The 14,889-nt window shown below is 40.9% G+C and overlaps 2 protein-coding genes across 17 annotated transcripts in view; both read right to left on the bottom strand.

Moving 5' to 3' along the window:
• Positions 1 to 2,916, bottom strand: part of SYNRG (synergin gamma) — a 94,974-nt gene extending 92,058 nt beyond the window's left edge. For 11 of the 13 annotated variants that reach the window (XM_009190428.4, XM_009190430.4, XM_017950688.3 and 8 more), the window contains exon 1: positions 2,726 to 2,916. In XM_009190428.4, coding sequence (XP_009188692.2) covers positions 2,726 to 2,838 — 113 coding nt within the window. In that variant the 5' untranslated portion in view covers positions 2,839 to 2,916. The remainder of the gene's footprint in view (positions 1 to 2,725) is intronic. The other 2 variants (XM_009190429.4, XM_009190436.4) reach the window with 1 other exon arrangement.
• A 3,479-nt stretch (positions 2,917 to 6,395) lies between these two features.
• DDX52 (DExD-box helicase 52) overlaps positions 6,396 to 14,889 on the bottom strand; it is a 31,462-nt gene continuing 22,968 nt past the window's right edge. The window contains exons 10-15 of one of the 4 annotated variants that reach the window (XM_003912885.5): positions 14,501 to 14,623; positions 14,230 to 14,380; positions 13,977 to 14,052; positions 12,863 to 12,934; positions 11,377 to 11,469; positions 6,396 to 7,779 (exon numbers count right to left, since the gene is read on the bottom strand). In XM_003912885.5, the coding sequence (XP_003912934.1) occupies positions 7,722 to 7,779; positions 11,377 to 11,469; positions 12,863 to 12,934; positions 13,977 to 14,052; positions 14,230 to 14,380; positions 14,501 to 14,623 (573 nt within the window). In that variant the 3' untranslated portion in view covers positions 6,396 to 7,721. Of the gene's footprint in view, positions 7,780 to 11,376; positions 11,470 to 12,862; positions 13,742 to 13,976; positions 14,053 to 14,229; positions 14,381 to 14,500; positions 14,624 to 14,889 lie in introns of those variants that run through there. The other 3 variants (XM_021928282.2, XR_002517869.2, XM_021928283.2) reach the window with 3 other exon arrangements.

Genomic DNA, 14,889 nt, shown 5'->3' with positions numbered 1-14,889 from the left:
AGCATCAAGAACAGTACCTTACCCATGTAGGCATTCAATGACTACAGACTAATCCAGACCTTTCAACTTTTTTTTTCTGCCTTACTTGATTTAAAAAAAAAAAAGAATTATACTTCTCATCTCTTGGGCAAATTTTGCCATTTATACAACTCTACCATTTATTCCAAAGTAGCTCATTCAGGACACCAATCAAAAGTAGGCTAATATTAAATTTGGAAACATTATTGTCTTTTGCTTAGCCTCTCAGAATAGAGAGAAGTATCCAAACAATACAGTCAGTTATAGTTCATGGATTTTCTCCATTAAAGGTGTAGAGAAGTTGCCTGTTCTTTTTCTTCTAACATACTTACGTTGCCATAATGTTAGTTTCCTTATAAAATAATTTCAGGGAGGGTGGGTGGCAAAAAGAAAATTAAAAATAAAATAGCTTCAGCCTTTACCATAACTCTCTAAAAAAACATAGTATTTCTTTTTCTATTGAGGATACAGCTTCTCAGTCTCAGAAAGTTGCCAATATATGTAACATGTACCACACATTTTTCAAGGTAAGGATCATTTTAATCATTTCTTTCTTTCCCATATATCGTTTACAGTTTTAGAATACAGATGTTACTACATTTACAAAGGAGGGAAATTTTAAAATCATTCTATCAAAATTCAACCCATATTCATTTAAAAAATTTGCGTCCATGGACAAATGATACTCAAATACTATAAACTAAAGGGAATAATGCACTTGAACCTGAGGTCCTCCCCACCCAAAAACCTTTTTTTTTTAAGTAAATAACAATTTGGGCCTAGATATCAATTCTTCTAAGTTTACATTTTCCCAGAACTTGGTGCCATGATTAATCATATACTTGATCAAATTAATACCACCCAGGGATATTTTAGAAACTGTAATCACACATAGGAAATAAATAGAGGATGCCGGGCGCGGTGACTCACGCCTGTAATTCCGGAACTTTGGAAGGCCGAGGTGGGCGGATCACTTGAGGCCAGGAGTTTGAGACCAGCCTGGCCAACATGGTGAAACCCCGTCTCTACTAAAAACACAGAAATCAGTTGGGCGTGGTGGAGCATGCCTGTAATCCCAGCTACTTGAGAGGCTGAGGCAGGAAAATCGCTTGAACCCGGGAGGTGGAGGTTGCACTGAGCCGGGATCGTGCCACGGCACTCCAGCCTGGGTGACAGAACGAGACTCTGTCTCAATCGATCAATCAACAAAAATTAGCTGGGCGTGGTGGCGCGCATCTGGGGGTAATCCCAGCTACTCCAGAGGCTGAGGCAGGAGAATCACCTGAACCTAGAGGCAGAGGTTGCAGTGGGTCGAGATCGCGCCGCTGCACTCTGGCCTGGGTAACAGAGTGAGACTTCCTCTCAAAAAAATAAAAAAATAAAAAAAAAATAAAAAAAACAAGACGAAAGAAAAAAAGAAAAAAAAGAAAAGAAAACAAACAGAGGGGACATTATTACATGTGTTTCTTCTCCAGCCAGAAACTGGCTTACACCAAGTATTTATTTTTTTAAAAACCCTCTAATGAAACAACGAAGAGAACAAAAGAGAAAGCAAAAAGTTTAAAAATCTTAAGTCTAAGATGTGCAGAGGAAATGAAAAATGGGGTTGCACACAGGTGGTTTATTGAACAGTCACTGCTCGTTTCCTGACATACACACAAGCACCCGCAAGACGTGATAACTTTAAGGTCCTCACACTTTTGTAGTGTTCACGACTCCGAAATTGAAACACTGCATGTAAAAACAAAAAAAAACAACAAAACAAAACAAAACCTAACACTTCGATTTCCAAAGATAATTTAGGGTACCTCCAAATGTGTGTGCTGTATGTGTTGGTTAGTAAAACAAAATCAGACTAGGTCATTATAGAAGTGGAGTGAAAACTTCCCGGAATAAAATATTTCCTTAAATGATAATGAACCTGTCAACTTGCAAATGTACATCTCCCTTATCGTTCTGGGTAGAAGAACCACAGCCAGTTCTTGGCTGAAATGTGGCAGAGGGCAGATGTGTTTAAGGGCTAAGAGTCTGGAAGCTTTGTTCTAATAAATGCGCAACTGCTGTTTAACAGTGCATTTTCTTTGTTTTTAAATGCCTTTTTAAAAAGGAGACAGACAAGTCTTAAGAGTTAGTGTACAAGACAATAACTCTATCTCAAGACCATTACTAATTCAGAGGTCTTTAGATGTTCCTGCCGTTTGTCGCGGGTTAAGGAAATATAAAGAGGACAGGACACTCTAAAAGGGGAAGAGACAAATCGTCCACACACACACCCCCTTGGAAACAGTCATCCAGCTTTGTGAACAGATTTTTAGAGCCCTCCCTCCAACATATCTGGTTAAGTCTAGAAAGCGCAGGGAAAGGGAAGATCCTGGTCGCTTCAAGGCAGCCAGGACTAAGGCAAGTCAGGAGTTCCCACAGTTACCCACCCCCACCCAAGAGGACCCTCATCTTCTCCCCACAACACTGGGCGCGCCCGCTCACGCCTCGACCCCAGACGGCCAGCGTCCCTAGAGCCCAGACACAAGCGTCGGGCACCCCGGGCTCCACACGCCCCTTTCGTCCTGGGTCCCTGGGGGATGACCCTCCTCCTGCAGCCCAGTTCCAAGGAAAAGAATCGGAGCTGGAGAAAACCGCCATAACCGCCAAGCGCCCCTCGCCGCCCTCGCGGAGGCCAGGGGGTTCCTGCCCGGTCCTTCACACCTACCTGCCTCCCCCGGCGGCCCCCGCGCCGGCTCCCGCGGCCCCGCCGCCGCCAGACCCAGCTCCTGGCCGCAGCATGCCAGCCTGGCCTGCCGCTGCCCTCGCCGCCGCCAACATCAGCGGCTGTCGGAGACATCCGCGCTTCCGGGAGCCAAACCCCACCAGGGCCCCCACCTCTCGCCGCGGACAGGGGCGATGGGGGCAGACGCCCGCAATGACTCCCCGGCCCTCGGGGAGGCGTGGCGCGCCCACGGCACAGCATGAGGGGCGCAGAAATTCCCCAGGTTCAATTCGCTCTGGTGGGTAGGGCGAGTCCTGGAAAGACACCTCTCAAGGGAGCCCCTGATTCATTGTCTGGTAGGCCCTCTGCAGGGCCAGGTGAAAGTGAAGCCCAGTGGCAGGCACTGGGTGAGGTCCTCCGTTTAGAAACCATGATCACTTGAGTTAATGGAAAGAGTAGGCTGAGTCCTGATTTTTAAACTAGACGGTGGGTACACTGGTGTTCTCTCTTTACACACAAAGAACAGATAGCTCCTGAAGGGCCCTTTGATAGTCTCGCAGCACTGATTAGTGATCAGCTGTCCCCCCTTTCTCTGGAACTCGGCAGCTTCATGTTGGCACCTATCACAGACGCTGAAGGCATTTAAATTTTATTTTAAATCAACCAAAGCACAAAAACCCAACCCATATTTCAAAAAAAACTCCAAGGTGTACTACTCTTGTTTGTTTCTGCCATCCTGCCACCTTACAGTCCCTTTGTTTTTCCTATTCTTGCAGGTAAGTGCAAAACAGTGGTTTTTGGGAAGTAGTTCATAACTACTCTGAAGCTACTTCGGCATTTTTTTAACTGAATTTTTTTTTTTTTTTGGGGGGGGACAGGGTCTTGCTGTGTTGTCCAGGCTGGAGTGCAGTGGCATGATCACGGCTCACAGCAGCCTCAACCTCCCGGGCTCAAGCGATCTTCTCGCCTCAGCATCCTGAGTAGCTGGGACCACAGGCATGCACCACCACACGGGGCCAATTTTTTTTTGTAGAGATAGGATCTATGTTGCCCAGGCTGGTTTCAAACTCCTGGGTTCAAGCTATGCTCCCGCCTTGGCCTCCCAGAGCCAGGGTGTGAGCCGTAAGCCACATGCCTGGACTGTGATTTTTTTTTTGTTTTAATCAAACTACTGTCTGGAAGTAAAACATAAAAGTTGAGTACTTTTCTCAAGCATGTAGTTTGCTTGTTAGCAAGTAATGGATTAATTAGCTTTATTTTTTCACTCTTGTCTCAGGGTTTTTACTGGGTAACAATTTGTAATAAGTTATTTATTAGGCACAAACCACTGGTCAGGAACTGTAAGCCCATTTTAAAAAATCCTCAGTATCCTTAGGAGTTACAATTGGCATCTTACAGATGAGAAAATCAAGGTTAGAAACAACGTCATTTGTCCAGATCATACAGCTACAAGCAAATAGGATCAGGATTCAAATCCAGGCCAGTTTGACGCCAAAGTCCTTGCTCATTCACTAGAACCAGCTATTCAATTTTTGTTTTTTGTTTCTGTCTTTTGCTGTAACTGTCTATTCACTAATTTCACTCCTTCCCTTCCCTGGGTGAAGCTGAAATTTATGTAGCACGCAGTTCAGACTGCTTTGAAGGAGCTAAATTTAGTATTAATACATTGACTAAGTTGATGCAGGTTACTGTAGATACTTTAAACAGACACAATAAAGACAAGGATCATAGATGTGACCTCAGTTTGTCTTGGAATACTTTTTGTTCCTCTTCTTTACCTATTGGTTTTTACATTTGTAGGATTCAACTCAGGATGTCAGCCTTCCATGACATCCCCAATCTGGGTTAGATGCCCTCCTGTGATGCTTTAGCATCATGGCCTTACATCTAACAGCACTTGTCACACTAGTCATGTGCTACATGATGATGTTTTGGTCAGCCACAGACAGCAGATACAATGGTGGGATGAGAAGTGGGGGTGGAAGTCAGTGAGACTGATGATCCTGACCTTTTGTAGGCCTAGCATAATGTGTGTGTTTGTGCCATGGTTTTTAACGAAAAAGTTTAAAAGTAAATAGTAAAATAAAACAAAAAAAAAACTTAATAGGAAAAAAAGCTTCTAGAATAAGGGTATAAAGAAAGAAAATATTTTTCTACGGCTGTACGTTTGCATTTTAGGCTAAGTGTTATTACAAGAGTCAAAAAGTTTATAAAGGCCAGAGGCAGTGGCTCACCCAAGGTCAGGACTTTGAGACCAGCCTGGCCAACATGGTGAAACCCCGTCTCTACTAAAAATACAAAAATTAGCTGGGTGTGGTGGTGCATGCCTGTAGTCCCAGCTACTCGGGAGGCTGAGGCAGGAGAATCACTTGAACCCAGGAGTCAGAGGTTGCAGTGAGCCGAGATCATTCCACCGCACTCCAGCCTGGGCAACAGAGGAAGACTCCACCTCAAAAAAACAAAATTTTTCTAAAAAACCCAACCTGGACAACAAGCGAAACCTCGTCTCTACAAAAAAAATTTAAAAATTACCTGAGTGTTGGTGGCCCACACCTATAGTACCAGCTATACAGGAGGCTGAGGTTTGAGGATCACTTGAGTCTAAGAGGTCAAGGCTGCAGTAAGCCATGATTGTGCCACTAAACTCCAGACTAGGCGACAGACACTGTTTCTCAAGAAAAAAAAAAAAAAAAACTCTTACAAAGTAAAAAAAGTTACAGCACGCTAAGGTTACTTTATTGAAGAAAAAAATATATATTATATATATAACATATATATATAATATGTGTGTGTGTATATTTTCAAGAGAGTCTTGCCCTGTTGCCCAGGCTGGAGTGCAGTAGTGCGATCTCGGCTTACTGCAACCCCTGCCTCACAGGTTCAAGCTATTCTCCTGCCTCAGACTCCTAAGTAGCTGGGATTATGTTACCACACCTGGCTAACTTTTTTTGGTATTTTTCTAGTAGAGATGGGGTTTTGCCATGTTGCCTGGGCTGGTCTCAAACTCCTGAGCTCAATCTGCCCACCTAGGCCTCCCAAAGTGCTAGGATTACAGGCGTGAGCCACCACGCCTGGCCAAGAAAAATATTTTCAATAAATTTAGTATAGATTAAGTGGGCAGTGTTTATAAAAGTCTACATGTTCCAACAGTCTATAGCATTCAAGACAGTAACATGCTACACAGGTCTGTAGCCTAGGAGCGATAGACTGTACCACATAGCCTAGGTGTACAGTAGGCTATACCATCTAGGTTTGTGGAAGTATATAACATGATGTTTACACAATGACAAAATCACCTAACGACACGTTTCTCAGAACATATCTCTGTCATTAAGTGATGCGTGACTCTATCTGCTCCTTTACTTTCTCTCTAACATTATATTGTAAGGGTAGGAACTGTGTTATCAAGCCTGTTTTTCTAACAAAATCTATGTGTGTTAAAGGAATATTTATTGTGAGTTTACTATGTGTCAGGTACAGTGCTAAGTACTTACAATTTGAGACACAATTTCATAGATGAGAACACTGAAACTCTGAGAAATTAAGAACTTATTCAAAGTCACACAGCTGGCAAATGGGTTGCACCAGTATACCTACCTCCAGAATATATATTGGGTAAAGGATCTGTTTGCATGAACAAACAAAAAAACCATATTCTTGTAAGTATTTTTACACCCTGTACCAGGTCTATCATTAAATAAATTCTGAAGATGAACAATTTTTGTCCCATCTAAAATATTCAAAACAAAGTCCACCTGTTCTGACTCTAGAAAAAGCTGCGAATAGAGGAAATAAATAAGTTGAATTCAAATGCTGCTGAGAAAAGGTAATGTATATTATAGTTCTGTAGTAGTACTGATAACATTCAAGTCATTCTTAGGCAACAGTCTTACGTGTATGAAGTCAATTTTTCATTCCATTGTACAAAACTCGTATCTGAGAAAAATCTAATAGTTAATAGTCTCCAACACCATATGATCATAATCCTTTAGCTTAGGCAGAGATCTACTTACTAAATGAGGTGCCATCAACCTAAGGAAAGATAAGCTGTAACAGAATGAAGACAGAGGTATATCAAGTAACAGGAACATTCTTCCTTATCAGGATAAAATGTTTATCAGTATTCAAATAAAATAATCTTAAATGGAAAGAGACAGGAAAGAATATGGTTAAATGACGGAAAATGAAGAAAGAGAGAAGCCGATCATGATCTTGTGCAACATCATGGCAGGGCTAAGGTATTAAGTATCCAATACAAGGATACTTAATAGACCAAAGAATTTAAAATCCCAGGGAACTTGAATAACCAGCCACAAAAGAGGCCTCTCTTTGTTGTGGTTCACAACACAAAAAGGCCATCAACTAATTAGGAAATACTAAAATTAAGAGAGCAGCAGGTTTCTTCTTGGTAGACAGCCCATGCTACCATCCACAAAGTGAGCAGTAGAAGGGGTATTTAATGTCAAGGCTTTATTTTGAATTTCTGTTCCAGATGCCTCTCCACAGCATTCATCACACCTTCCTTCACACTCAAAGGGAAAAGTCCTTAAGAGTTTACCACATTTTGGTGTTATTTTTAGCATAAACACTTGTTCTTCTATAAGAAGTATCTCTCTGGATTCAAACCAATGTCAATGAATGTTATTTCCATTGTATAATCATTTAAAAGTCACCTACAGAGCTGGGTGCAGCGGCTTGTGCCTGTAACCTCAGCTACTTGGGAGGCTGAGGCAGGAGGATTGCATGAGGTCAGGAGTTCAAGAGCAGCCTGGGCAACATGGCAAGATCCCATCTCTAAAGAAAAAAAAAAAAAAAAAGGCACCTACAAATTGAAATTGACTTGATAGCTTAGGATCATTTTTCACCAGTCCCATGTACTTGTAGTTGATTTCAAATGTTTGGTACAGGTGACTGTAAGACTTCAAGTATTCCATGAAAACACCATTCATGTTGGGATCATAAAATTACATTTCTGGGATGGTATTTTTAAAGTCTGTTTTTAACTTTTGTCTTCAAGAGCTACTTTCTTCTTGCTGTTCTGACCAGTGACCTTTTTCCTGTAAAGAGCAAAGTAGGGAAAACGGAATAAAAAATTCTAGATATATTTACTTTCCATAACTCTACCACCAGTTTAATAAACATTTACTGAAACCTACTGTGTATCAAATAACGGGCACCAGGAACACAAAGATGCATTAGACATGGTCTCTGCCCTTTAGAAAATCACAATCACCTAAGTGAGGCAAAACCATCACAGTAAACTACATTAATACATGCTATGACAGATAGATTCGGATCCTGACCTAATGAGTTCACACTGATTCAGTGCTTACTAAGTGCTAGAAACTGTTATTAAGTGCTTTACGTGTATTAACTCAGGTAATTTTCCTAACAGCTTATGAGGAGTATTCTAGTATTATCCTCCGTTTACAGATGAGGAAAATGAGGCACAGAGTGGTTGAGTAACTTGCCAGTCATCACTTACTGGTAATCCATGTTAGACATGAATCCTATCATTCTGATCCTATAGCCTAGTGAAGGTCGAATGTCATTAACTAAGTGGTAACAGACAAAGGAAAAAAGTTTTGAGAAAATAATCAATGTTTGCAAACTATTATTACAGTAATACAAAGTTCTTTGGTGTGTACTGACTCATATAATCCCAAATCCCAACTCTACACAGGGAAGTAGATACTAGAACCAGTTCTTCTGGCTCCAAATCCAGTTCCTCCCCCACTCACTGCATGGGGCCAAGTTTGTGGTGCCTGAAGTGAGGTCCACTAAGCAACAAGGATTCAGGTCTGTAGCTCAATGGGGAAGTTGGGGCTGAAGATATGCCCTTAAGAGCTATGAGCACAGAGGTATGAGCTGAGCCTATCGGCATGGGTGGGATCATGAAGGAAACATCGACAGTGCAGAGGGAAGCCAGAGTGGGATCATGACAGGTCTTGCTTGTATGCTATGTTAAGTAGTATGGCCTTTACACACGAAGAAAATGGAGACACAACCAAAGCACCCGAAGCAGGGGGCTGATATGACAAGATTTATATCAAGTGTCTTCGAAGTCTTAGTACAAATTAAGTTTTAATAACCTCAGAGGAAGGCAGGTGCAGTGGCTCATGCCTGTAACCCCAACACTTTGGGAGGCGGAGGCAGGCAGATCACAAGGCCAGGAGATCAAGACCATCCTGGCCAACATGGTGAAATCCTGTCTTTACTAAAAATACAAAAATTAGCTGGGCATGGTGGTACATGCCTGTAATCCCAGCTACTCAGGAGGCGGAGGCAGGAGAACCACTTAAGCCCGGGAGGCGGAGGTTGCAGTGAGCCGAGATCGCGCCACCGCACTCCAGCCTAGCGACAGAGATTCCATCTCAAAACAAAAACAAATCAGCATTTAAAGTATAATTATTTAAAATACTGATGGATCTTATTAAAATTCAACATAGTCACCATCTTATGTTCTAGTTGATTTTTGACCTTTGTAAAAACTTTCATCAGTTGCTGCTCAGTGCCTGAAAGGACTGCATTTGTTATCTTGGCTTTAAGACCATCCAAAGAGTAATGCATGCATAACAGTTCTGATGTGACCCACTCCTCTCCCACCAACAGGTCTATTAAGACAGATTAGGTGACCAAAGCGGCCAAGCGTAACAAGGTTCGCTACCAATCCACTGGTCTACGTGTCACCCAGAAAGTGTTGCGACAGAAAATTAAAATTTAAAAATATTGGCCAGGTGCAGTGGCTCACACTTGTAATCCCAGCACTTTGGGAGGCTGAGGTGGAAGATCACATGAGGCCGAGAGTTCGAGACTAGCCTGGCCAACATGGTGAAACCCTGTCTCTAGTAAAAATACAAAAATTAGCCGGGTATGGTGGCGGGTGCCTGTAATCTCAGCTACCTAGAAGGCTGAGGCACGAGAATCACTTGAACCTGGGAGGTGGAGGTTGCAGTGAGCGGAGTTTGCGCCACTGCACTCCAGCCTGGGCGACAGGGCGGCAGAGCAAGACTCTATCTCAAAAAAAAAAAAGTGAATGTGAAGCATTCCCAAAACTGAATTAAGTACAAATGGAATTAAAAGGATTGATCATTCAAATATACTTTTTTCAGTTTGTAGCACTTTTCCTTCCTAAGTTATTAAAACAAAAGTATGATAAAATTTTGGGACACTATATAAATTGTATATTTGAACTGACCTTTATTCCTCATAGTCAATACCAACATGTGAACTCTTGTTCACTTATTACAAAGTACACTCTAATTTTCATGCCTCTGTTCATCTTGTTCTCTTCTCCATGCCTAAATTTTACCTATCCTTAAAGACAGTTCTACTTTGTTGAAACTTCTGTAACCACACCAATTCACAATCATCTTTCTCTTCTCTAAACTCCTATTTTATTTAAAAACCAGTCTCTAATTTTCTGTCATGTACACGAATCTTCTTTCCGCAGCTTCAGGAAAGGAGTCTCATTTTATATTCATTTGTATATCCTACCACCACCAAGTACCTTGCAGGACAACTTGGTAAATGCCTACTGGTTATGGAAACAGTTTTTTCCTAATGACTTCTATAGAACAGATGTGAGGTAACTGGATATAAGCATTAGCATATTTCACAATGGTAATATCCTAGGCCACTGATAGCACTCTCAGGGGAAAAAAACCCAACAAATTATAGACTTGAACAATTCTACTACAGTATATAATAACCTGGTTCTGGTACAATGTGAAGAGTGCCATTTTCCTTAAATAGTGGAAAGAGTATAACTGTTCAGAATATCTTGACCTATCCTTTTCAAAATATAAAGCTTCCTAGTATTACTGGGCAAAATAAGGGAGTCTATATATATGCTAAAAAACTATGCTTTAATATCCTCATAAAACTCAGCTAAGCTAGCACAAATTTACCTAAGTAATACTTTTTACAGCTGTTACAATGTGCATCTGCATAAGCCTGAGATCATATTGAAATCCTGCCCAGAATATGAAGGAGCTTCAAAGAAGACTAGATTCATGTAAGTCAATGGTCCTAACTACTGGCCTTAGTAGCATGTCTTAATGTGGGTTGTGTAGAGAAGGTGGGCAGTACAATTCTAATTTATAAGGAATTGAAATAATATTTTCCAAGATGGAAAAAAGCAGATCATCAACATATTGACACAGAAAAATTCCAATATTAAAATAAATTCCTGGCCGGGCACGGTGGCTCACGCCTGTAATCCCAGCACTCTGGAAGGCTGAGGCGGGTGGATCACCTGAGGTCAGCCTGACCAACATGGTGAAACTCCGTGTCTAATAAAAATACAAAAAAATTAGCTGGGTGTGGTGGGCAGGAGCCTGTAATCCCAGCTATTTGGGAGGATGAGGCAGTAGAATAGCTTGAACCCGGGAGGCAGAGGTTGCAGTGAGCCGAGATCACACTACTGCACTCCAGCCTGGGCAACAGTGTGAGACTCCATCCCAAAAAAACCAACAAACAAACAAACAAACAAATTCCCCAATTATAGGCAACCTAAAATATATTATTTTTATCACATTTTATAACAGACTGTAGTATCAATTTTACTTCTAAAAATTTACCCTAAGGAAAAATAATGCCTACTATAACTTTATGATGGTGTCAAACAGCCATTTTTCTTACCACATACTTACCGTTTATCCTTAGCTTTTTCTAAGAAACATTTTGGAGTTGTACTAATGCTCTCCCTTTCCAATGGTTTCTTAATCATCTTTTTCTTTTGTTTGCTGAAAGTCACAAAGTAAAAGAGGAAACAAATTAAGTCCAACTTCAATTAGAAGAGTTAAAGCTAGAATTAGTTTTGATCCTTGATCACAAAATTCATTTTTTGTTTCTTTGAGACGGAGTTTTGCTCTTGTTGCCCAGGCTAGAGTGCAATGGTGGAATCTCGGCTCACTGCAACCTCTGCCTCCTGGGTTCAGGCGATTCTCCTGCCTCAGCCTCCCGAGTAGCTGGGATTACAGGCATGCACCGCCATGCCCAGATAAATTTTTTTTGTATTTTAAGTAGAGATGGGGTTTCTCCATGTTGGTCAGGCTGGTCTCAAACTCCCGACCTCAGGTGATCCGTCCACCTCGGCCTCCCAAAATGCTGGGATTACAGGCGTGGGCTACTGCATCCGGCCACAAAATTCATTTTTCAAAACCATTTACTGGTTTAAGGTGGGGCTGTTAACTACTTTAATAAATGAGGTCACCTAATAGCATTTAGAGAGCTAACTCAAAGGGGTGATAAATTCAATCCACCTTTTAAAAAGCTACTGACTGTGATAAAAATATGTCCTGTGCCAACCTTATATCCTATGTTAACAAGCATCAGAGTTTGATTTTGATCAATTAAGTTTTTTACTGGTTTTATGAACCAAAATAATTCTTAGCATATTTTGCTTATACTGAATACTTTTAAAAGAATCTGAATACTTAAAATTTCAAGGATAAGGCTGGGTACAGTAGCTCATGCCTATAATCCCAGCACTTTAGGAGGCCGAGGCAGGCAGATCACTTGAGGTCAGGAGTTTGAGACCAGCCTGGCCAACATGATGAAACCCCGTCTCTACTAAAAATACAAAGATTAGCTGGGCGTGGTGGCACACACCTGTAATTCTAGCCACTTGAGAGGCTGAGGCAGGAGAACTGCTTAAATCTGGAAGGCAGAGGTTGCAACGAGCTGAGACTTCATCTCAAGGAAAAAAAACTTAAAAAAATAAAAAATAAAGGATAAAAAACTGGCAAGGAAATAATATATAATATTCACAAGCAGTTTTGGGCTGGGCACAGTGACTCATGCCTGTAATCCTAGCACTTTGGGATGCAAAGATATAAGATAGGATCACTTGAGACCAGGAGTTCAAGATTAGCCTAGTTAACATAGCAAGACCCCATTTCTACTCCCCATAAATCTAAAAAATATTATAGCCAGGCATGGTGATGCATGCCTGTAGTCCCAGCTACTCAGGGGACTGAGGCAGGAGGATCACTTGAGCCCAGGAGATCAAGGCTATAGTGAGCTGTGATCATGCCACTGCATTCCAGCCTGGGCAACAGAGCAAGAAAAAAAAAAAAAAGAGTGTATATACAAAGAGACAGAGAATCTAAGATCCAGGTAAATTCAAGATTGTACCTTAGTAGTTTCTGAAAACCTTTTATGTATTCTGGTACAGGACACCCGGCCTGCTGTATAACATTGGCAACGCTGAAAAAGAAACCCATAAACTTGTATCTTGCTAAACGGATGTTTATGAATGTAAACCCTCTGCACAATGTTAGAGGGAACTAAAACTACACAAAGTAATCCACAAAGTGTTCTGATATGTTATCAATTATTACCTGATGTAAGCACATTGGATTACAGAGAGAACTATCCACTGGGCTGAAATTAATGCACTGATGAATAACTAGAGATAACACTTATTTCAACATTTATCAAATCCTATAAAGCTGGTAAACTCAATCAATCTTGGACGAAGCACTGACTGAAGCCAGAGTCAAGCTTAAATTCATTAAGTGGAAGTGCCTACTATGGGGCTGGCACTGTTGCCAAGTTTTTTGTGTATAGTAACTTCTTCACTCTTCACAACAAGCCTGTGTTGTAAATACTGTCACTATCCTCATTTCACAGATGGAAAACTGAGGTGCATAGTTACACTAATTATTTGGGTCATGAGATTCACATGCTTGCAGTTGCTGAGGCCTATGGTGGATCTAGGTTGCTGGAATATACCCCTCTACACACGCACACTTGAATCTGCTCAAAGCGATACAAAGGCTGACAGGTGGCAGAGCCAAAGCTCAGAAAGCACAATCAAAATATTTACCAAAACCAATAAATAGATATAAGTACAAACCCCCTTTGGCCAAAACTAGATTTCATTACCTAGAAATGTGAAGTGTTATCAATCACCATCAACCAAAGATTACTGTAGACAGTCAAAATGCAGGAAACTCATCTTCTACATTAAAATCTAACGTCAACCACTGAAAGAGTCCTGTGAATCTGAAACTTACAACGAACATTATTCCACTTTGAATATGCATTTCCAAAATCTAATAATGGAAGGGCAAAAACAAGGCCCTTTGATCATTTTTCCTTTCCCATGGCTAAAATATGGTTAACTAACACCATTATCAGTAGACTCTGGGACGTAGCCGTTCCGTAATTATCTCTTAATTGAATATACATATAAGAATAATGAAGCAATTCTGCCAATAGCACTAGGTTATTTTTTCTAATTTACCTTCTTAATAATGGTTTATCATCTTCAGTGAAAAATGTAATTGCTTTTCCCTTATTCCCTGCTCTTCCAGTTCGACCTAAGAAAAATTAGACCATTAAAAAACACATTTTGGGTGGACGGAGGCTCTCAAAATTCGTTTACAAAAGTCACTGGATTTTCATAGCACTAAGAAATGAGCATGTGTGCCAGGAATAGCAGGGGTGCTAAGACAGATCAGTGGGTGACAGAGGGGAAGGAAAAAAAGGCAACTCACCTATCCTGTGGATATATTCCACTGAGCTGGTTGGAAAGTCATAGTTGATCACCAAGTTCACACCTTTAAAATCAATCCCTCTTGCTAGCAAAGCCGTACAAATCAGAACCCAGATTCTTCCTGCTCTGAAACTGTGGACTGTGTTATCTCTCTGGTTAACAGAATATATATTAAATTACTTTAGAATGAAAACAGGTACTTCATAAATTTAAAGTCAATAATTTAAAATCAAGTAGCTCTTCTGAGTTTCAAAGTATACATTTGACTTTACCTGCTGTTGTGTTCTCTCTGCATGAATAACATCCACATTAATACCTTCATATATGAGCTCATGAAAAAGTTCTTTAGCCCTTTCAATGGACTGAACAAAAACAAGAACAGGTGGATTGAAACCCTAAAAGGCGGCAAAAATTGGCACACATAACTCAATCAAGAATACAATTGGTCAGTATTTCATATTATGATTGTAGCTTCTAAGAACCCAATTCAATTTAATGTACTTTCTTGGCCAAATTTCTTGGGCTAGTGGTCTTCCTCACCATTCTCTCCAATTGGTTATTTCCACTCAACTTCAACTATATTCTCCATCTTGCTAATTCCAATAATCTTGTCTAATCAATCCCCCTACACCCCTCTACAATAACAGATGCCCAAACTTTG

This window comes from Papio anubis, chromosome 17, assembly GCF_008728515.1.
Source record: "Papio anubis isolate 15944 chromosome 17, Panubis1.0, whole genome shotgun sequence".
Classification (NCBI taxonomy): domain Eukaryota; kingdom Metazoa; phylum Chordata; class Mammalia; order Primates; family Cercopithecidae; genus Papio; species Papio anubis.
Note: the sequence above shows the minus strand (reverse complement) of the source record. Positions and strands in the feature narration are given on the sequence as shown.